The 23,084-nt window shown below is 34.1% G+C and overlaps 1 protein-coding gene across 16 annotated transcripts in view; it reads right to left on the bottom strand.

The window, feature by feature from the left end:
- Positions 1-23,084, bottom strand: part of LOC127794568 (uncharacterized) — a 40,325-nt gene that overhangs the window by 2,771 nt on the left and 14,470 nt on the right. Inside the window, exons 1-12 of one of the 16 annotated variants that reach the window (XM_052325778.1) lie at positions 13,698-14,267; positions 12,266-12,359; positions 7,293-7,353; positions 7,109-7,190; positions 6,900-7,023; positions 6,426-6,512; positions 4,752-4,845; positions 4,444-4,536; positions 3,045-3,145; positions 1,998-2,063; positions 1,811-1,898; positions 864-924 (exon numbers count right to left, since the gene is read on the bottom strand). In XM_052325778.1, coding sequence (XP_052181738.1) covers positions 864-924; positions 1,811-1,898; positions 1,998-2,063; positions 3,045-3,145; positions 4,444-4,536; positions 4,752-4,845; positions 6,426-6,512; positions 6,900-7,023; positions 7,109-7,190; positions 7,293-7,353; positions 12,266-12,280 — 872 coding nt within the window. In that variant the 5' untranslated portion in view covers positions 12,281-12,359; positions 13,698-14,267. Of the gene's footprint in view, positions 1-863; positions 925-1,810; positions 1,899-1,997; positions 2,064-3,044; positions 3,146-4,443; positions 4,552-4,751; positions 4,846-6,425; positions 6,513-6,899; positions 7,024-7,108; positions 7,201-7,292; positions 7,400-12,265; positions 12,360-13,697; positions 14,268-23,084 lie in introns of those variants that run through there. The other 15 variants (XM_052325770.1, XM_052325789.1, XM_052325832.1 and 12 more) reach the window with 15 other exon arrangements.

Genomic DNA, 23,084 nt, shown 5'->3' with positions numbered 1-23,084 from the left:
TTCTCAACAATCTACTTGTGTTTTTAGATAATAGATTAGAGATTTTAGAACTAATATTTAGAATTGACTTGATGTTCAAATCTCACCATAAAATTATCCAAACTTCTAATTTACTAAAATTACGTTCTATACATTCTATTTTTATCTACTCAACTTAAAGCTTTTGAATTCTAATGCGAACTTCCATACCTCAAGCTTTTGAATTCTATTGTCTCATCCACCAATAAAATATCATTTACAAATAAATACAACAAGGCACCTCTTCTTAATGTCTTTGGTGAGTTCATTCAACGGTAGAGCAAAGAGATAATGGTTCAAGGAAATATTTGATATATCGGATTCATAGGTGTTAACATACGTTTCTACTTAATTGTACATATTTCTAATAACCTGTTCATAAGTAACTTTAACTCTGTGCTCTAAAATACTCCATAAGATTTTTTACGGGACTTTGTTACAAGCTTTTTCTACATTTATAAATACATATGTAAATCTATTTACTTATCCCGGGGGAATCTAGTCAGATGCCTCAATAAGCATATAACTTCCAGTTGGCCCTTTTAAAATGAAACTAACTTGATTTTTATTAGTAAACTGATTAAATATTTCAAAGATTTCAAAATTTCTGCTATACCTCCATAAGATTGTCTTGCTTAAATACCTTCCTGGTACACCCCCTCTCCCCCCCCCCCCCCAAAAAAAAAAAGAAAAAAAAAACGCAGTTAAAGGGAAAACATAGGGATTCCCATGATGCACCCTAATGTTATAACTGTTTCCAGCTCAGCCCTTAAAGAAAACTCTTGCTGCTTGCCAGATATATTATGTGAACCACCTGAAGTGCAGGTCTACAAAACAAAACTCACTTGCAAATATGTGTTGCAGCAGTTATCATCTCAGCATGGTTCAACGGCATCCGTGTGCGATCTATAAAGAAAATAAAAAACAGCCTCTGAATAAGATGATATTACTGAAAATTAAGATCAAAGTTAAATTAGTAAGATGGTGCTGCCCATCAACAAGTAATTCATGGAATAAATACCATTTACTCATAATTTATCATTTTTACAAGACACCAGGACAATTATATTATCAGCTTGATGTGTTGCCTTTTGTTAATAAGTAATATATATTGCAATCATATGCAGCACTTTACGGCTTTCACATCACATTTCTGGTTCTAGATAATTCCGACCAGGGAATAAAGCTGAAGACAGACAACTTTAGTAAATGGTTTGTGTAAGATAAAAACAGGTCACAATAGAAATTTTGACAACCACTAAGGATAATGTGGTCCACAAATTAATACAATTCAAAGGGCAAGCAAATGAGCACCGTAAAATATTGATGTCCACAATGCCACAAATTGATTACAACAGGGACCTGAAAGGTAAGTTTCTTGACACTTCACAGATGAGATATTGATATGCTGATCTCCCATGTAAGAACTTAATGCTTCAGTTTCTTATATGCATCCGATTATGCAAGAAGAAGAAGATCATATTTGGAAGTAAAGAACAACATCTTGCTTCTTGCACAGACAGGGAGACAGAAGTCCCAATTCCCACTTAATGACATTTAATTACCAAATATATACCCTACATAATAATGATATATTTGACTTGGCCAGAATGTAGATACAACTCTATATCCTACAGATTTGGACCTTAGGAAAAGCCTTGAGATATGCAAATGCAAAGCACTCAAATGTGAATCAATGTAATACAGATATCAACAGAAGGAACATTGGCAGTGAAAAAGTATATATGCAAATATTGAACTCCAGTTACAGAACATAAAGATATCCTATTACCAATTTCTCGATTGTCCCACTTTGTAATCCAATCAGAGATAACATCCTGCAAGGTTCTTCCCATCTGTCTAATACACCTATCTGTAACCTACAAATTATTGAATTGTCAGTTCCATGATCCTATAATCACTTAATGTTTTCTGCGCATCTGAGACGACAAAATTGAAAAAGAAAAGAAAATCCATACATCTTGTTCATGCTGATTCCTTTCATGTGCCAATGTCGGGATCCTAGTGATGGTACGTTCTGATATCTGCACAGCACACATAATGAAATGTTTCAGCCTGACCAGCAGAACCAATATATATCAAAGAGAACACAAATGATATGCATATGTCCACAACGTTCCCATAGCATGACTAACAAATCACATTTCCCATAGCATGATAAACAGATCAAGAAAACATTTGGGGATAACCACTTCTCAGAATCTCAATATAAGATCATGTCAAAATGCATAGCAATGGATATTGGCAGAAGGTACATAAATCCAGGAATGATAAAACTTCCATATTTTTTTAATGAAGCTGCAAGACTTCTAGAGCTATATGATGACTGTGCATGCATGAAAATTTATGTTCTACAATATCCATGGCCTAGTATCATGTCCTTATTGAACTTCTATGATGCACTGGACATTTGAGATGACACACAATTATGGCTCTATCTGCCCAATTAGAAACTACTACATTTTTGACATTAAGGAGCAGACTCATGTATTCATATGCAGATAAATTCGAACAGGAAAGAAAGTTCTTAAGTAGCTCGAAAATGTTTTACTTTACATATTACAAGAAACTTGAACCGAGTAATTTTATTAGTAGACTGCAGCCAAAGATTCTGAGGTCTGCCCTGCAAATCTTGTAATAAGCTGCACGTTCCTAAGGCAAAAATGAAAAGCAGAATGTGCCCCCAAAGTGATTTCAGTTAATGATAACAGTTCTCTAAGGGAAAAAAAAAAAAAAAAGCTGCTCATCATATTTGCTTCACCAATGTCAAACACAGAGATAGAGATGGGAGTATCAACATGAAGATAGCCTCTTTTGTACTTCAAGGGGTACAATTACCAACCAGTTCAATGGTCTCCTAGTTCACCAGTGAAGAAGATGCTAGCATTCCAATGCCAAGAAATAGATAACAGAAAGGGGGGGGGGGGGGGGGGGGGGAGGAGACAGGGAGGGCGTGTTCAAGAATGAGAGAAAAATCAAATATAAAATAGAAGAGCAAAGCTTACAGGTTTTAAAGTCTCAAGACTACATGTTGGATGAGTGCTTATTCCAACAACCCCCTGGGCATGCCAATAAGCACCACAAAATACACGATCGCATCCTAAACCTGCAAATTGGAAGAAGCTTGAAATCCTTATATATCAAATAGAAAATAGTTACAAACTTCACCGATTACTATATGTTATTAAAACTTCAAAGTTAATTTCCATGTACAGACCAAACAAGTTAAGCATCCAGATCGAGAACTGACAATTACAATATTTCAGGGATTACCATTTAGCATGAGCAATAAAAGTAAGAATATAAGTGTCTTACCATCTAAAATAAAGTCAAGCTTAACTACAATCAATGTACACCAGACCTCGGAGCAACTTTACTGAGCTGTAATATATGCCCTTATTACTCAATTACCCAAGGGTCTTCTAGGATTTTCAAGCAAAAGGTACATAACCACAACCTTTATTGAAAGTGCATACAAGCTATTTATACTTATGACAGTTTTATCCCCACAGGAAGTTCAGAATTAGTTGGGAATCCAATATAAATGAGCAGGGATATTGTATGTTGTATGATTATTACCATTTAGGCGGAAGTAGGGATGGCAATGGGGAGGGAATGGGTAGGGGACCCCTCTACCCATCCCTGAATCTGCATCTCTATTATTGTCCCCAACTACGTACCCATACCCTCAGCATATTTTGTTTAACCTCCACATCTACATTCCTGTAATGTAATGGATACCCAATGGCCACTCATATACCCGATATATACCATTATAACAAATTCATATTCATAATTTAAATAACTTCACAACAACGTGGAAACAAATGAATTTGGCATTTGTGCAAGCAAAAAACAAAAATTTAAAAATTGTAATATTTTAATTTGTTCCAATACATTAATAATAAAAAAAATACCACATTAGTTCGTTAAAAAAAATACCACATTAGTTTGTAAGAATATGTCTGATTTGGGCTTTTTTTGAATATACGAATTATAATATATATAAATATATATATTAGGGTAGGGTATGGGTAGGGGGATCCTATCCTCGCCACCCTACCCGTAACCGGCAAGTATTTTAAATACTTCACTCATACCCTTCCTATGAGTATTTTTTGATACCAAAACCCTCCCCATTAGGGTAAGGTTTTAGTGGGTACCCACAGAGGGTAGGGTACCCATTGTCATCCCTAGAGGGAAGCCATATGTATTTTAAAAGAACCCCCGCCATGTTTCCACAATAAAGATTTTGGTGAAACAATATGATTTCAAATAAAATGATGAAACAATAGGGCCATTCTAGGAATGTCCCTGGCATTTGAAAGGAGCTAAGCATGGTTGAACAGATGCAACATTTAAGATGTAATAAGAAAAAAAGCAGCCACCAGTCATAGAACTTACAATGTTGTGGGACACTTATATTGTTTCTAGAAGGCATCATTCCTCCACAAGCTTGACACTGCAGATGAACAGTAACCCGGCTGCACTGGAATCCTGCAAGCTCAATGCCTGAAGGATGCACATAGAGTTTGTGTGCAAAAAACAGTGAAAAACTACCATATGGCACATAGAGTTTGGTGCAAGGAAATACTCAAATATAATTTAAGCAATTAGTTGATATAAATGGAAATATGGATTACATGAATCTACATCAAATACTAATTGACCCATTAAGACCTTAAAGTGAATGATTATAAGCAATTATTTACCACATTGAGGGCATGAGAGATCTCCAACATCAGTTTCATCATCCGCTGGCAAACGTGCCCTCTTCCGATGAGCCTTTCTTCCAGTGCAAAGGACCTAACGTAAGTTACAAATAGGAAGAAATCATTACTGATTGTAACTATTCTATTTCAAGCAATTTGAACCTGAAGAACCCAAGTGATATGGGGAGCAAAAGAAGATTTCAGAAAGTTGGGAAAGAGGAGAAGACGGAGGAGGAGGAGGAGGAGGGGAAGAGGATAGGGAAAGAATTCAGCAGAAAGAAATCTTCATTATCATTCAAAATCAATCAATCAATTCTTGGCACTTTGATTGCCTCCAGAATGAATATATATCAACTTACTAAACAAATTGTATAAAATTAAAGCTATATCCTCATCAAATCATACTAAAATAAAAAGCTGGAGATCTAAATTCTAAATCATACACCTCCCTTCTTAGGAATAAGGGCAATAAACAAGCCATTGAGACTTTTCATAAAAGTAATAGATTTAAAGACCACTTTACCCACAATACCCCACAATGATGAAAGAACACCAAAGTAAAACCATCTAGGCAGGGGTCTTGTCCCCACTCACACTGTTCAGAGCTCTTACAACCTCATCTTCCAAGAACAGCATTTCAAGTAAAACTCTTGCTTTCATTAGAAAGACTTTGAAATCCAAACCAAAACAGTGAGCCTCACCCATGGTCCCATAAAGGAAGGAATAAAGGTCCACTGTACCATTGGCTACATCAATGTCATTCGCAATTTATTTTCCTTCAACCATAAACCATTGGGACACAAGGATTGGCCATTTTTTGGCAAAATTTTGATGTTCCTATAAGCTTCTTTGATGAAAAAGACCTTGACTTTCATTTCCAGCTTACCTCTTCTAAAATAAATAACTTCTTTAACTCTTTTATTTTCTAATTTACTGAGTTTATTTTTCACGGTGAGAGTCCCATACCCTTTTTAAGATTTAAAGACTTAATATCTTCCAAAAGTCTTTCAATTGCTAGACTAACTTTACCTGGCACCTCCTAACAGTCCAAGGAAATAAAAACAAGCATAAAATAATAAAATTTCACTGCAATACAAAAGGACCAAAATTTTAACTTGTAATTTGACCGTGGACATTAGTTTTGATTTTTTTTTTCTTTACTTTCAATGTTGCATTTTCTGTCAATTGTGATATTTGTGTGATATCATAAAATAATATCATTGGGGGTCAATACACAAATCACTTTCAATAGAAGAAGAGAGTAGACAGGTTACTCTAAGTGGAACGAGAAAATACACAACAAAAGAAATAGTAACATTGCTTAGGGTTCCACTCCTAGTAGTGAGTGAGCATAAACAATTATGACAGAAAAATTTCAGTACAAACTGCACAAGGCAAGGGAAAGTCTCAATTATTTGATCAACTTAAATAGAAAACAAACAACAAATTAATAAGATTGTGAACATTGACATTAATGATAAGATGCAAAAGCATCCATATTGCCAAAGCAATCATCAAAATTCAAACATATTCTAGAGAAACATAATATTAACATATAAAACCCCGTTACCACTGAAATCAACAAGAAAAATGAAAAAAGAACTTTGCTAACTTATATACAGTATTGGGATTATGCCACTCTACTAATATGGAATCAGGAATTATGCTACTCACAAGAGGTGACTTTATTGATGCATGAGAATCCAAATGTGCAATTTCTTCATCAGAACGTTTTAACGAAGAATCAGCCTGCAGAATATCCTGCAAAACAAAGATGAACAACAAAACTCAAGTCAAAACAAGATATTAGAATGACAGTATAAAAAAAAAGTGAGTAAAAAATGCATTAGAGATATGTAAATTGAACTAGAAACTCAAAAAAACTCAAGAAATGGAGGAAAGGAAAGAGCGTATGGATTAAAAATATTAAGGAAACTTTTATTCTGGGAAATAGTTTAAAGGAAATTTTATTTTGGGAATTTTTGAGTGTAGAGTTTTAATTTTGTAAAGAGCTCTTGGCTCCAACCCTGCCTACATGTTTTAATATAAAATGATCCAACCAGAGTAACCAAAGACTGGAAAATTGGCCCAATAAAAGAGCACAAATAGATAAAATCCACAAGAATAGAGAAACCAATATGAAGTTACCCCTTCAATGTTATGCAGAAAATGGTTTCTTGCTACAAATTGCACTGCTGATCGACAATGGGGACAAAGAACAATTGAGTGTTTCTCCTGGGACCTTTTCAGCCACTCTGAGAAACATCCGTTGCTTAAAATGAAAATACAAGCTCTTGTTTAGAAAGGAACAAACTCAAATAATTAGGACAAGATCAAAAACATGACAAGTTACAAACCAGAAGTTGTGAAAGCAGGGAGCAACAGTGACAACATCGTGCCAAATATTTAGACAAATGCTGCATTTTGCATGTTCAGCATCTAAACAGATCTAGAATCAGTAGGCAGAGAATTCCATTCAGCTTTTAAAGACATCTGCAAGATAAAATATAAATATAACTTCAATGGTAAATGACTACTCACCTTCAGCTTGTTTTGGGGAGCTTCCTCGGCCATAATTTCCTACCTGTAATTTAAATACCCGCTAAAATGCATCGCAAGAAGACAGAATGAGAGAGGATAAATGAGAGACCTAACCATGCATGTCAAACAATATTAACCAAGATGAACGAGTTACATTTTCGTGGTAACTTTCAGTAGTGAAAAACTAAACCCTGAAAATGATGAAGTCTGTAGTAAAATTATAAACACTTATCCTAAGAAGGGCAAAAAAGAAATGAAAAAGGTGAGTATGATGGATTTTGTTCAATAAAGAAACAAACATGCATAAATGCTTATTCTCACACAAGAAAAGGTCATCAGTATGATAGCTACTGGTGCTGAACAGTTGAAATTCACAACTCCAACTTAAAAATGTTACAAAGTTCTATCTAACACAAATGTTTACAGAGGCGCAGGTGTGACATGAGGAAATTCATTCTGCTTCAAGCACTAAAAAATGCATGGAACAAACTACTTTAGACATTGTATTGTTATAATGAAACGACAATTAAAATTTTACTTAAGTCTACCAAATGAAGAGTGCAGAATGAAATGAGAAACTGAATGCATAATGCATTAACGGGATTAGTGGAATTTTACCATGGATTTGCAAAGACATCGTATAATATAGCCACACTCTAACAATATATAAAGTATTGAAGATCAACAATAGAACAAAGGAGAGTTCATCACAAATTTTTAATGTCCTTGTCAACAACTTACAGACACCAAATGTAATTTTTAAAGTACAAAAATACAAAAATTCACCTATGATAAAAGGTTTGTAATTGAATTAACATAAATCATCACACAGTTTAAGAACATCATCATCTTCTTCTTTCTTGAAATCAAACATGCAAGGGAATCTAAGTACAAAAAGGAAATCGCAAAGCAAGAAAATTTTAAAATATCGCAAAGCAACATCTGGTCATGCAGGCATATTCCAAGCTGGCATATGTACATAAACTCAAATACTAGCTAAACAATTGACATCATAGAGAGAATTCATTTAAATAGCTAGCAACTGAAGATGATCGAGATGTCAAATTACCCCATATCACTACATCATAAGGACACCTAAAAGAAACCAAAAAACTTCTTGGTTATGCAGTCACTTGACTATAAAATTGCGGATGCAAGAACCTATACATGATTTCCCCTCTCCTATTTTTAACAAGGCAACAGCTAGAAAAACTTCAGGGCTAAAAGGAGATGCACCTCAAGTGCATTAGGTGTATTAGTTCCTTGTTTCTAGGCTCTTGGATTCTCTACATATGACAACATAATGGTACTTTGTTTTCTACATTTTTTTTTTATTAGTGTTCTCTAAATGTCTTTTCTTTTTTTTTTTTCTATGACCTAGGTGTCCCTACTTCGCCCAAATAATCCTGGGGAGAACAGCCTTCCCCCTTATTTCACCCTTTGAGTAAATCCAGATGCAGTCACAACCTACACACACTTGGAGTGGACTTTTGAGAAATGACTACCCTCCCCGTGGACCCTACCTTTATGTCGTGCGGACGAGACTCCCCGGAGGGGTGATATGGCGCACCATGACCCTGCCTCCACATGGGCGACTTGCCTTCCAACCTTAATGTTGCCTTCCAGCAATAATTTTGCCTTCCAAGATGCTACAAGGATTAGAACCTCCAATGCTCCTATTATCCTCCTTGTGTTTTACCGTTGTGCCATGCTCGTGAGGTCTTCTTATTATGAGGATGGTGTGTTTTCCTTTTTACTGTTTAACCACTCTTCACCAGCCTTTAGCTTTACTAATAGATGAAGACCAAGTCTCATTTTGTGACATGGTACATGTAAAAACTTAACTCAATTGAACATTTGGAGTCCCGTCCAAGAAATGGATACAAGAACAAGTAAATTTGACTTGAGCCTTGCCCGAGTCAATCGGGTTCACTCTGAGGAATCTTGTTCTCCGACTTGTGCCACTTAAGTCATGTCCTCGTTGTGAAGAATCTAAGCCAAACCACATTCAATGTAGAAGAACAAAACAAAGAAGAAGAATAAAGAGGAAGAAGACAAGATTACAACAATCCACACTCTAACATTAGGGTTTAGAAAAGGACATTAAAGTATATATACAACAAATAGATAAAAGAGGAAAAGACTAAACTACCCTAATACTAAATACGCTAACATCCCCTCTCAAACTCACGATGCTACAACAAGAAGCAACGAGACTTTGTCAAGCAAGAAATGAAAACAAGGAACTGGATGAGACTTCGTAAAGAAATCCGCAAGCTGCAACGATGAAGATACAAAGGGTAAGGAGATAGTGCCATGTTGAAGATGATGGCGAATAATATGACAATCAATCTCAATATGTTTCGTGCGCTCATGGAATACAGAGTTGTGAGAGATTTGAATAGCACTTTTATTGTCACAATACATAGGGGTTGGAGAGGAAAGAGGAATACCCATATCTGCAAGTAACCAATGCAACCACACAATCTTAGTAGTAGTGGATGCCATAGCACGATACTCTGCTTCAGTAGAAGAACGAGAAACAACGATATGTTTCTTACTTTTCCAAGAGATAAGAGAATCACCCAAAAATTTGCAAAAGCCAGTAGTGGACTTGCAATCAGTGGGGTTACTAGCCCAATCAGCATCAGAGTATGCACGGAGCTCGAAAGAGGATGTTGAGGGGAACAGAAGACTCTGAAAGCAAGTACCACGAAGATAACGCACAATACGAACAACAGTTGCCCAATGAACTGTAGTAGGAGCGGAAACAAATTAACTAACAATGTGAATAGGATAAGCAATATCAGGGCATGTAATGGTGAGATAAACAAGACATCCAACAATAGTGCGATACAAAGTGGGATCTGTCAAGAGTTCACCATTAGAATGTGAGTAGCGAGCATTGGCCTCAAGAGGAGTGGCAACAATTTTTGTATCAGTAAGACAAGCACGCGCAATAACATCTGTAGCATACTTCGATTGAGAGAAAAGATAACCTCTAGGAGAAGAAGCAACTTCGATCCCCAAAAAATAAGATAAAGGACCCAAGTCCTTCATTTCAAAACGAGAAGTCAATTTAGATTTCAAATCAGCAATCCCGTCACCATCATCACCAGTAATAATCATGTCATCAACATATAATAGAAGTAGAATGCGATCGGTTGAAGTGCATCGAAAGAATAAAGCAGAGTCATGATGACTGGGTGTAAATCCGAGAGAGACAACAACAGTGGAAAACCTCTCAAACCAAGCACGAGGTGCCTGTTTGAGACCATAAAGAGCTTTCTTGAGTTTGCAAACATATCCAGGATGATGAGAAACGCCAGGTGGAGGAACCATATAAACGTCTTCTTGAAGATTCCCATTCAAAAATGCATTTTTAACATCCAACTGAGAGAGACTCCATTGATGAATAGATGCAACTGCAATAAGAGTACGAACTGTGGCCATCTTGGCAACAAGAGCAAAGGTCTCCTCATAATCAAGACCATACTGTTGAGCAAACCCCTTAGCAACCAATCTAGCCTTGTAACGTTTAATCGAACCATCAGATTTGGTTTTGATCTTGTAAACCCAACGAGAACCAATAGAATGTTTACCTGGAGGCAACAGAACCAAGTCCCAAGTGTCTGTCTTATGTAGAGCAGAAAGTTCATCAGTCATAGCCTGTTGCCAAAGAGGATCTAATATAGCGTCTTTATAGGAGGAAGGTTCAGAAAATTGGTGAATAGAAGTTAAGAAACAACGAAAGGAATCCGAGTAACAAGAATAAGCAAAATCAGGTAACTGAGTGGACTTATGAAGATGTTGAGGATATCGAGGAGGAGATGGTAGAGGAGTAGCAGAAGGGGCAGGAGCAGGATCAATAATCTCAGACGGTACTTCAGAGGCCATAGAAGGAGTGGGAGCAACCTGAGCCGGCGTATGTGTACCTGAAGTGCATGGAGGACCACCAGTACATGGGGTATGGGAAAGAGAGCTATCAAAATCATCAGAAAATGGGTCAATACGAATGAGATTAGACTCTGTCACGTCATGAGTATTATCAGAAATGGAGGAGAATGGGATATGCTCAAGAAACACAACATGACGGGAAACATATAATTTTTTATTAATGGGATCAAAACAACGATAACCCTTTTGGCCCTCCCCATAACCTAAAAAGACACAGAGAGCAGAACGCGAAGTCAACTTACTACGTTCTACTTTAGGACGAAGGACAAAACAAGTACAACCAAAAACTTTCAATAAGGAATAATCAGGAGGATGACCAAACAATGTTTCAAAAGGAGACAAACCCAAAGTGTGAGAAGAGGGAATCTTATTAATTAAAGAAACAGCAGTGAGAATTGCTTCTCCCCAAAATTCACTAGGAACGTTGGTAGACAAGAGAAGAGAATGGGCAATTTCTACAATGTGCCTATGTTTTCGTTCAGCAATATCATTTTGTTGCGGGGTGTCAGTACAAGAAGTTTGGTGAATTGTCCCATCAGAAGTAAGCAATGTAGAAAAATCAATAGAAGTATACTCTCCACCCAAGTCACACCGAAAGCATTTAATTACAGAAGAATGTTGAGTTTTAACAAGTGCTCTAAACGAACGATAAATAGGAAGAAAATCACTACGACGTTTCATAAGATAAACCCAACAATAACGACTATAATCATCAATAAAAGAGACATAATATCTAGACCCTCCTTTTGTAGCAATTGGAGCAGGTCCCCATACATCAAAATGAATAAGATCAAATGGTGCAACTGAACGAGAGACACTGCGAGCAAAAGGTAAAGCAAAAAATTTAGCTAATTTGCAACCACTACAATCAGAAATGTCATGAGTTTTCAAATCTCCCAAATGACCTTTAGAAGCTAAAAAATTTAAATGACTGGCAAAAACATGTCCAAGGCGAGAATGCCACAAATAAAAACTAGAAGAAGAGGAATTCAAAGAGAAGGATGACAAGTCAACACCAGAGGCTGCAACATGCGATGGCCTCAGATTGTCTAAAACATATAGCCCTCCTTGTCTACGGCCTATCCCAATCACCTTCTGAGATCGAGGATCCTGTACACAACAAGCAGTAGAAGAAAACTGAACCAAGTAACCAGAATCACATAATTGACCAACAGATATAAGATTCAAGGTAAGAGCTAGAACACAATAGACATCTGAAAGCGATAAATTATGTGTATTAACAGAACCAACGCCTGCAAGGGGCAATGGGGTGCCATTGGCAGTCATAACAGACAGAGATGAGTTAGAGGGACACAAGGAATCAAAATATGTTATATAAGGTGACATGTGCTTGGAAGCACCTGAGTCAAAGATCCATGAGGAAGAAATACCTGAGGGAGATTGGGATGACAAATTGGCAGACATAGTACGTGGCTGTGTGGCTAGGAACTTCTAAAACTGTTTTGCTAGATCAGTCAACAAAGGACCAGAGAGGGGCGGTGCTCCAAGTATAGAAGAGTCAGGAAGTGGCACGACATCTACTGTGTTAGCATTGGGACGATAGAATCGTTGTTGTGATTGTTGTTGGCTCTGTGACTGTTGTTGTTTCTTCAACAATTTAGAACATAGGTGAGTGAGAAGGTACAGCCAATACTGAGGTGCTAGATGAAGGAAGAAATATCTCTCCTGCTAGAGATTTCAAATGTGTTTCCTCAACCACAAGTTCACTAACCACTGAATCAACTGAGGGAAGTGGGGTGCGATATAAAATGGAGCCTCTAAGTCCCTCAAAATCACTACGAAGTGCCATCAAAAATTGAACTAATCGCTGCTCTTCTCTATAAGTAATATAATCTTTACATTCTTTCAATCCTGTCGATTCTGTAAGTGCCAATTTATCCCAAATCGAAGTCATAGCATTATAAAACTCCAAGATACTCATATTCTTCTGTTGTAATGTTCGTATATCATTCTCCAATTGATATGTCTTAGCAAAATTAGACTTAGTGAATAACTTTTGCAAGTGATCCCAAACCTCCTTAGCCGTTTCATATTTCACCAATTGTGTACCAATAGAATGCTCAACAGAATTGTGAATCCAAGTAAGAATTTTTGCATCATTGGACTCCCAAACATCTAACTCTGTCACATAATTATTGCCACTACTCGTAGGTTGCACAACTGTTCCACTGACATAGCCCCATAATTTTTTACCTTTAAGAAAATTTTTCATCACAGTGCCCCAATATGAAAAATTCTTTCCATTTAATTTTACACTAATGGATTGAAGGGAATCATCTCTGTCAGTTGCCATTCTAGAGTCAATAAAAGAACACTATTGCCAACCAATAATCCACACAATACACCAAAATTTCAAATAATCTCCAATACTGCCAATATAAAAAATAAAAATCAGATAACAAAATCTCAAGGATCAAGCCAAAATACCAATATGTTGGATGGTCGGATCTATCAGATCTGGATCTAGACCGGATCTATCAGATCTGGATCTAGACCGGATCTGTCAGATCTGGGCCTAGACCAGATCTGGGCAGCAGCTTGGGATTATTTGAGGCTGGGCCTAGACCAGATCCAGCAGCTTGGGAGGGCTCGTTAATGGCGGACAGGGGAAGCGAGGAGGAGGCTGCAACGAACGACGGGGAGGCCGATTTAACGGCGGCAGACGCGCTGGGGAAGAGGCGATGGCAGGCGGTCGAACAAAGGCGGCGACGATGCGTGGGCTATGGCGGTCGAACAGAAGCGGCGACGACGAGGAGGCGACAGCAGGCGACTTCGGCGATGGCGGTCGAACAGAAGCAGCGGTGATGGTCGCGTCCGGCAGCGGCGGTCTGATGCTGATGGCAGTGGCGTCGGTTGGCTGTCATGGGGGTTGGGCAACTTGAAAAGCAGCCAAGGATGAAGAACAGTTGCAGAAGATGAAGAACAATGGCAGATTTAATGCTCTGATACCATGTGAAGAATCTAAGCCAAACCACATTCACACTCTAACATTAGGGTTTAGAAAAGGACATTAAAGTATATATAAAACAAATAGATAAAAGAGGAAAAGACTAAACTACCCTAATACTAAATACGCTAACACTCGTTTCATATAAGTGAATCATGTTCTTTATTGCCACTAATCTTTTACCTCCCTACATTTCTTCAGAACTATTACATGGAACTACATTGCACATAGGCACACTGTGTTAAAAAGGTCCCCACACTTTACCTCTAATTGCTGCCACATTCACCTAGGCTTTCATTTCTTATTCTAATTCTTCATGTACCACCATCTATCCATCACAAGATAACCATTCCAATCAGATACATTTCAGGATCATTTCCTACTAAAATCATTGACAATAGTCAAGACATAAGAAAATTCATAAAATTTGTACCACTTTAGATAAAATTTGTTCCTCCAATCTAATAGGGAAAAAAAGTTATGCAGGAAATCACAACGACGCAGCCATTAAAAAGAATAATTTACTTTTAAATGTTCGACAAGTGCATTCCAAATGATTAGCGTTCATCACACACTCGCTATTAATGGAGCTACGAAAATACCCAATTGAAATCTACAATGTTTGTAATTAAAAGACTTGTGAATTGGATCGGGCGTATGTAATTAAAATCCCCTCAAATCCTAAAACCCACTAATTTTAGGTTTTTTTATTTCCATATCTCCACAACCCTCGTCACACAATTGTCAAATAAACAAACGAAAGCATGTGGAAATAAGTTGAGGGGAAACTCTTACTGCCTGTGATCGACGGTTGAGGCTGTGCGGAGGTCTCTTAGGCTCTTAGCAATGGCGTACGGTGCGCTGTGCGATGAGAAGCGGTGAAATATATGATACGAGTGATAATTAAGATTAGGAAAAATTATTTGTAATTTTTAAATTAAAAATCTTTTCCTCTTAAGCAATATTTGTTAAAATAAGTAACATCAATGATACTGAATAATCAATAAAAGTCTAAGAAGTATCTTTAAATTTTTATCAAATTATTTGTTAAATTTTTTAAAATATACTAAAAAATATGAGTGTTACTTTTTTATTTATAAGAATTAATATATGCTTATTTTAAGAAAAAAAAAAGATAAATATATTTTTAAAAATCTTAATAAATTTAATAAACACATTAAAAATGATAAAAATCTTGAATACTTTTCATATTTTATATTTTTTTATCTATATTTTCATTAATGAATACCATCTTAGTATTAAGAGAATCAAAATTAATTAATTACATATTTTTAAATTAGGGATCTAGTTGTTTTCCACCATTTAACTCCTTAATTCAAATGATTTTCACATGACACGTAGAAAAAACAAAAATTAGAAAAAATTTAGTCGTTTTATAAATATTAAAATAATATCATTTTAAAATTCGATTCTTTCAATTAAAAAATCAGATTGAAAATTAAACTTTTAAGAAAATTTAACAAAAGTGAACCAATATATGGTAAAACTAAATCGAATTGATAGGTTCGGATAAACTAAACTTTTACTCTCCTAAGTATTATGTAATGAAAGAAAAATATAAAAATTAAAATGTAATAATATTTTCTATTTCCATGAAATGAAAATACTTTCTATTCATTTTATGACGTAATTAAGTGGATGTTTAGATGGGCAGGGAGAGGTAAAAAGGGGAAGGGAATATATTTCCCCTTGTTAGATGGGATTTCATAATAGAATATATAGTCCCCCAACTACATGATACTTTTCCTCTCCGTTGGTATTCTCACTTTTGTTAGATGCAAGCAGATGAAAGTAAAAATGTTTATATATATTTCCATAAATAAAATTATACTCACTTCGAAAGTCGACAAAGTGAACACAAATTAAATAATATTAAAAAATATATATCAATAAATTATTATAATTATTCTCAACGTGTTTTCATATTTTGACAATGTCATATAATAACATTATTATCAATTTCATTAAATACATTTTTTTCAATACACATAACTAAACTATCGTTCAATAATTGATCTCCAATTCAACTGCACAGTCGATTCTTGACAAGTTTCATAACAGAAAATACTATTTCTATTATAGCAGTAGCAACGTGAATAATTAATGCTAGCGTCAAAAGTCTATAAACTAATAGATACATATCATTTTTTTTTTTTTTTGCTATCTATTTATGTGCAAGATCACTAAGGCTCCGTAGTCTTTTAAAATTCTTGTCAGTACACACATTAATAATATATGTTTCAAGTATATTATCAAGCGCCAAAAAATCTATTGGTAAAAAATCTTCGGGATAATACTCACCAAGTTGAATTAATTTATTCTTATCAAAAGCAAAGAATGAATCATCTAGACACAAGCATACTATACAAATGCACAATTCACTATTTATCTAAGAAAAATGATCATTCAACTCCTGAAATTTCATATCAATAACTGCTAAGAAAAGTGATGCAAATTCGTCATTTATGGAGTGTTACGACATGAATGATCTAGAGGTTTATAAATATCATCCATGTTGGGAATATTAATACTGTGTTTTTGACAGAAAAAATAAACTATTTCTAAAAAAGAATCTCATTCATCGTCGCTCATTGCTTGAAGCTGTTCTTTACAAATTTTCACTAATCCCATGGTATTGACAATATCTTGATCTTTCTTTTGTAGAGCATTTGATAATTCATTTGACATTTTTAAAATCTTTTTCATGAGATGTAGACTAAATACAAAGTTAAATATTATTATTAAACTCAACAAATTACGTGTTTCACCTCTTTTTCCAAAACTTGGAATATCATTAGCAATTATTTCAATGACATCAATTGTAAATGAAAACATGTGAATCAAGTTCAATAAAGAACCATAGTGAGAGCTCTAACGTGTATCACCGAAACATTTAGGAGTAGTTTGTTGATTAAGACCCCATCCATTTGATATTTCACCATGATTGAGTGCTTCAAGAATTCTGAATCTTTGTTTTTCACTAAGAATATGACACCATTTAGTTGATCCTCCAACAACATTCACAACCAAAACAACAAAGTTAAAGAATGTTTCAATCTCTACATGTTTGTTTGCTATGATTACAAAAGTCAGTGTAAATTGATGAGCAAAACAATGAATATAGTTAAAAAGCACTTAGGTTTTCATTTAAAACAAGTGTTATGAGACCATTAAACTCATATTGCATATTTCTAGTTCCATCATAACCTTTACATCTCAAACTAGATATACTCAATTTGTATCTAGAGAACAAATTATCAATAGCATCCTAAGTGAGAGATATGTGGTACTTAAAATATGCTTGATACCTACAAAATGTTCAACTACACATCCCTTCTTATTCACATAACACAAAACAATAAATATTTGTTCCTTAAGTAAGATGCAATGAGATTCATCAACTAAAATAGAAAATTACCCATCACCAATCTCGTTGATAATGGCATTTATTGTTTCAAAAGCAACAACACTTGTAATATCTTTTTGAATGTTAAATGATGTAAGTAGTAAGATGCAATGAGATTCATCAACTAAAATAGAAAATTACCCATCACCAATCTCGTTGATAATGGCATTTATTGTTTCAAAAGCAACAACACTTGTAATATCTTTTTGAATGTTAAATGATGTAAGCTTGAGATTTTCAAGAACATTCTTGAAACTAACTGCGTTAATCTCATCATTATGATCTACCAAAAAGTTCAACAATTCGAGGAATTTCCTTTGATTATTTGAATATTTAGATTCATCATGTCCATAAAATGCAAGTCTTTGTCATAAAAGAAATCGAATACAATCTTTTTGTTGAGGCAACTTGTTCATATTAATTAAGTTTTGATGATTAACAAAATATTTTTATGATATAAACATATTTCTTTCTCATATAAAAAAAAATATTTTGAATTAAAAGTGGGTACAAAGAGTAAATTTATTTTAAATTAAAGATGGATTATCTTTAGAAATGTTTCCTACATTTGATCATTTATGCTTCAAAAGTTTATGTTTGAATTTTTATTTATTGATAAATATTTTTATTACTTATGTAAAAAGTATATTTATTTTGAATTAAAGGAGAATTACTTTTAGATATGTTTTCTCTTTCTTATACAAAAAGTAAATTTATTTTAAATTAAAGATAATTGATTTTAGACATGTTTTCTCTTACTCATGTAAAAAGTAATTTTTTTTTAATTAAATGAGATTACTTTTATACATATTTTTTTGTTTTAATCATTTATATCTCAAAATCTTATATTTGAATTTTCAAATCTTAATTTCATATGCAAAAAGTAAATTTATTTTGAATTAAAGATAAGACATGTTTTCTTATTTTCTGATAAAGTCAAAATATTTTTTGAATTTCAAATTCATATTAATCATTTTTTTAGTGGCTAAAATGGTTATAAATACCCCCTCAAACTCATTTGTTGAGAATCCATTGCACATATTACACATCCAAAGCTCTCAAGCTAATTTTCAAGCATTCCAAGGCTCTCAAAAATTCATTGTTCATCCACCAAAGAACCACGAGGTAAGAAGAGAAAAGTTCTTCAAGTTTTCTACAATAAATTCGAATTTCTCTATTTGAGGTTACAAATTTATTTATTTATTTAAATATTTTTGTCTTGTATAATTTGTTCTTAATTATTTATTTGTGTCAAAGTGTGGACAAATTATTTGTAAACATTTAAATTATTATTGATGATTATATAAGTTTCCTAGATCCGTTAAAATCTAGGTGAATATAGTTTTCAATATAAGATAGGGAGAAAATTTTGGTATAATGGTTGCCTAGAACCCATTGTAATATAGGTATGTATCTAGTTTCCAATGTGAGTTAGTGTGGAAACCTTGGTGTTTTTGATTTAGTGGAACCCCAAAAGTGATTAGATCTTGGGAGAGTGTACTAGGTGTATGTGAAGATATCAAACCACTATAAATTGTCTTGTCCTCGTTATATTTATTTTTGTTATATCTTGTGGCTTACATTTATTATTAATCTCAAATATAATTTATTATATTTATCAAATATATATTTTTCAATAAAATCATTAATCAATAATATTTATTAAAATTGAGAAAAATTTTAATCACTCAATTCACCCTCTCTTGAGTGGCGATACCCTAAGAGACTAACACTATTGATGCACCCAAACGAATTCGATAGTCATTTCGTGTTTGTTGGGATTTTCTTATTTCTCTTGATTTATAAAAGCTTTGAACTTAATTCAAGCTTTATTGTGTAGACTATTATGACTTCCAACGTGCTCTTGAAGTTTTTCTTTCATTTTTCAATTTGAGAACCCCATTTCAACAAAAGTGTCACTACCTCCTTGTTCCATAATTGGTTGGAAAAGATAATAATAGAAGCAAAATACTGTATCTTTTTTTTATGCTATATTATAACAACTAAGCTTGAAAACGTCTCAATGTTGATTTTTCAATTTTTGTCTATGAAAAATTATGTTTACGAGGTTGACAAGGACCCAATTGTATGCATGCTCTTCAAATTTCATCTCGAACATTAACATCATATTTTATAATTGGAATTCGTAGTCCAGAATCTGTAGGAAGTTGAGTAACATCAATTTTATTATGGATATCTTCATCCCGAACATCCATTTTAACTTGAATATCTCATTTATTATAAATTTTATTTTGATCTTGAGTAACATTATTTTCCATGCAAGTATCACTTTCTTGTTTTCCAATATCAATTTCACTTTGATTCCTACCAATAGTAGATTTCTTTCTATTAATATTTTGTTTTTCAATAGAAAATTGAGTTGTCCTTTCAAAGTATCTCTCAATAATTGTTGACATTAAATTTAAATAAATAATAAAAAATCAACATAGTTTCAAATATGCAATTGGCAAATCTATAACTGAAAAAATTAATCCCTTTAATTTTCGGCCATAATTGAAAAACACACTGACAGTCACCAAACCCAATGTGCGTAAATGCACTGACGCCGCCGATTACTATGGCCCGTGTTTTTCTGCGATCAAAGGCAACCACCTAACACCCTTATCCCCTTCAACCAATATACCCAAAAAACTAACAAAATCCAATGGTTGAAACTTCGTAGATCTAAGATATTAAACTTTCGGCCAAACCCAACGCGTAAACGCACTAGCAGTATTCACCGGGCACTGTGGCCAGTGGTTTGTGGCGATCAGAGGTAGAGATGGGAAATGGGTAGGCCGGATCGACCCGCATCTCGCTTAGCCCACCTATTTGGTAGGCCGGGCCGAATTTGGCCTACGAAGGAGACATGCCGGGCCAAGGAAATGAAAACTTGGGCTTGGCACGACCCTGTGGCCTTTAATAAATGGGCCAAAGTGGGCCGGGCCGAGCCATGGGCCTGTTGGGTAGGGTTGGCGGAGCCATTTATTTTTAATTTTTTTATATATAATTTTTTAAATATATTTTTTTATTTTTTCCAAAATATAACTAATATTTTTTAAAATATGTTTATTAATATTTACTTATAATTTTGATGTTTGTAAAATTATGATGTTTAAGTAAACATTACATTTACAAAAATTACACTAAAATTATGTTTACAAACATAATAAACATTATGTTTACAAACATTACAATAAAATTATGTTTACAAGAAACATAATTTTTAATTATTATGTTTATAATTATTAAATACAAACAGAATTTTTTAAATATTTTTTTATTTTTTTGTGGGCCGAGCTGGGCCATTTTAACACGCCAGTTGGTGGGCCGGCCCATGGGCCATTGTGGTAGGCTGGGCTAGGCTGCGGGCCATATATTGCTAGCCTGGCCTGGCCCTCATTTTGCTAAGCGGGCCAGCTCGGCTCGTTTGCTACAGTAACGGGCCGGGCTATGAGGCGAGCCGGCCCATGGGCCGCCCGACCCATTTCTCATCTCTAATAAGAGGTAACCAACCGACACCTTTTTCCCTACCGACCAACATACCCCAAAACCAACAAAATTCAACGATCGAAACTTCGTAGATCTAAGATTATACTTATGGCCAAACCCAAAACGTAAATGCACTGGTAGTCGCCATCGGCCATCGTGGCCGGTGGTTTCCGACGATTAGAGAAAACCACCAGACACCCTTATCTCCATTGACCAACATACCCAAAAATCAACAAAATCCAATGATCGAAACTTTGTAGATCTAAGATTAAATTTCTGGCCAAACCCAACACCCATGTATATAGATATATATCATGAATCTATAATGAAAAGACTTATCTCCTTATAGATTGGGGACACTTTGATGGTGAAAGTACGGTTGGATCAGATGTCAATTTGTAGCTAGATAGGTTCTTGGTTCTTGCCTTAGTGGAAAAGATGTGGTGGAAAGAGAGAGACAATAGAAAGAGAGATATAGGGAGTAGCTGAGTGGGTGAGGTAGAGGAGGAGACACTGCCAACCGGCGGAAATGGGGGCGTCCAACCTCCAACAGATCGATTGTCTGAGTAGAATAAGTGAGAGAGAGAAAATGAAGGTTGGGCTGTGTGGCTCGGTGCTCAGGAAAAAATAAAAAAAATAAATTACATATGTACGGTAATAATTTTTGAAATTATGGGCATAGCTCCACCCCTGCATCGAACTTTATTTATTTTTTTATAGTTAGGGCTATGACATATCTTAAATATTTTCTTAATAAAATATATCTAAATAAAAAGTTATTATGAACATTTAAAACATTTTATAGTTCCAACTACAAAAAATAATATGTAGGTCAGGCTACAAATAGTCAATCTCTACTTTTATTGTTTTAGTATATAAACTTCGTTATAAAAATATATATTTGCACGTGTCAAATCTAAATTTATTAAACTTAATCCAATTGGAAGAGAATATAAATTTTGTGTTAGTGTTGATTAAATTAAACGGAAATGCTATTTTGATAAATACTTTTAATAATATTTTGTACTAAAATATAATATATTAATTGACGTAATATATATTAATGTAATTCTAAAAATCACTTAATATTAAAATTAACATAAACTCTACCATCAAGTGATTTTGAGGTTTATGGTTTATGTTAAAATTAACATATATGATGTTAGTTTTTGTTAAATAGAATTTGATAAAAATGAAAAGAACTAAATTGTAATAAAAATTAAAATTTAGGGATTGTCATAATAAAAAATTAAAGTATAGTAATTAATTTTTAAATAAATATAATAATATAATTTACCCATTCTAGTAATTATACTTTGGATGCCATTATATAACTCAAAATTTTAAACAAATGAACCTTATTGTTATTATAAGGATAGAATAAACTTTTCATCTATTCTCCTGGTTAAATAGGCTAAAAAAATTCAAAATACTCAATATTATTCATATATATAATTTATCTCATTAAGGTACATGTAAAGCATCAATTATCACATATACACAAGTGCGCTTTGAATTATGCAATAAGGTCACCCTTAACATGCAGGCCGGACCTATTAGTGCAATTATTCAAGAATTCATTGTCTTAGGGTTCACAAATTATGTTAATTTAAAAGGACCTATAAAATTGAGAGAAAATGACTATTTTGTTCTTTTGTCTAAATGACGATTTTACCCTTATATAAATCACTCCCCCTAATCCAAAATCTACATAATGAACTTTCTCTATTCTCTATGTTTAAATAAATATTTATTTATTTTTTACCCTTGTGTCTATATGAATATTTGTAAATCACTATTTTGCTCATGTCTAAATGAATATTTATTTATTTTTTTATATTTTATTATAAAAAATAAAATTTAAATATGATTCAGAGACTCATTTTTACATTTTGACTCAGAACCCCAAAATTTCATGTACCACACTGATAACTCTGTTCTTCTATTT

Source organism: Diospyros lotus, chromosome 1, assembly GCF_014633365.1.
Source record: "Diospyros lotus cultivar Yz01 chromosome 1, ASM1463336v1, whole genome shotgun sequence".
Classification (NCBI taxonomy): Eukaryota; Viridiplantae; Streptophyta; class Magnoliopsida; order Ericales; family Ebenaceae; genus Diospyros; species Diospyros lotus.
Note: the sequence above shows the minus strand (reverse complement) of the source record. Positions and strands in the feature narration are given on the sequence as shown.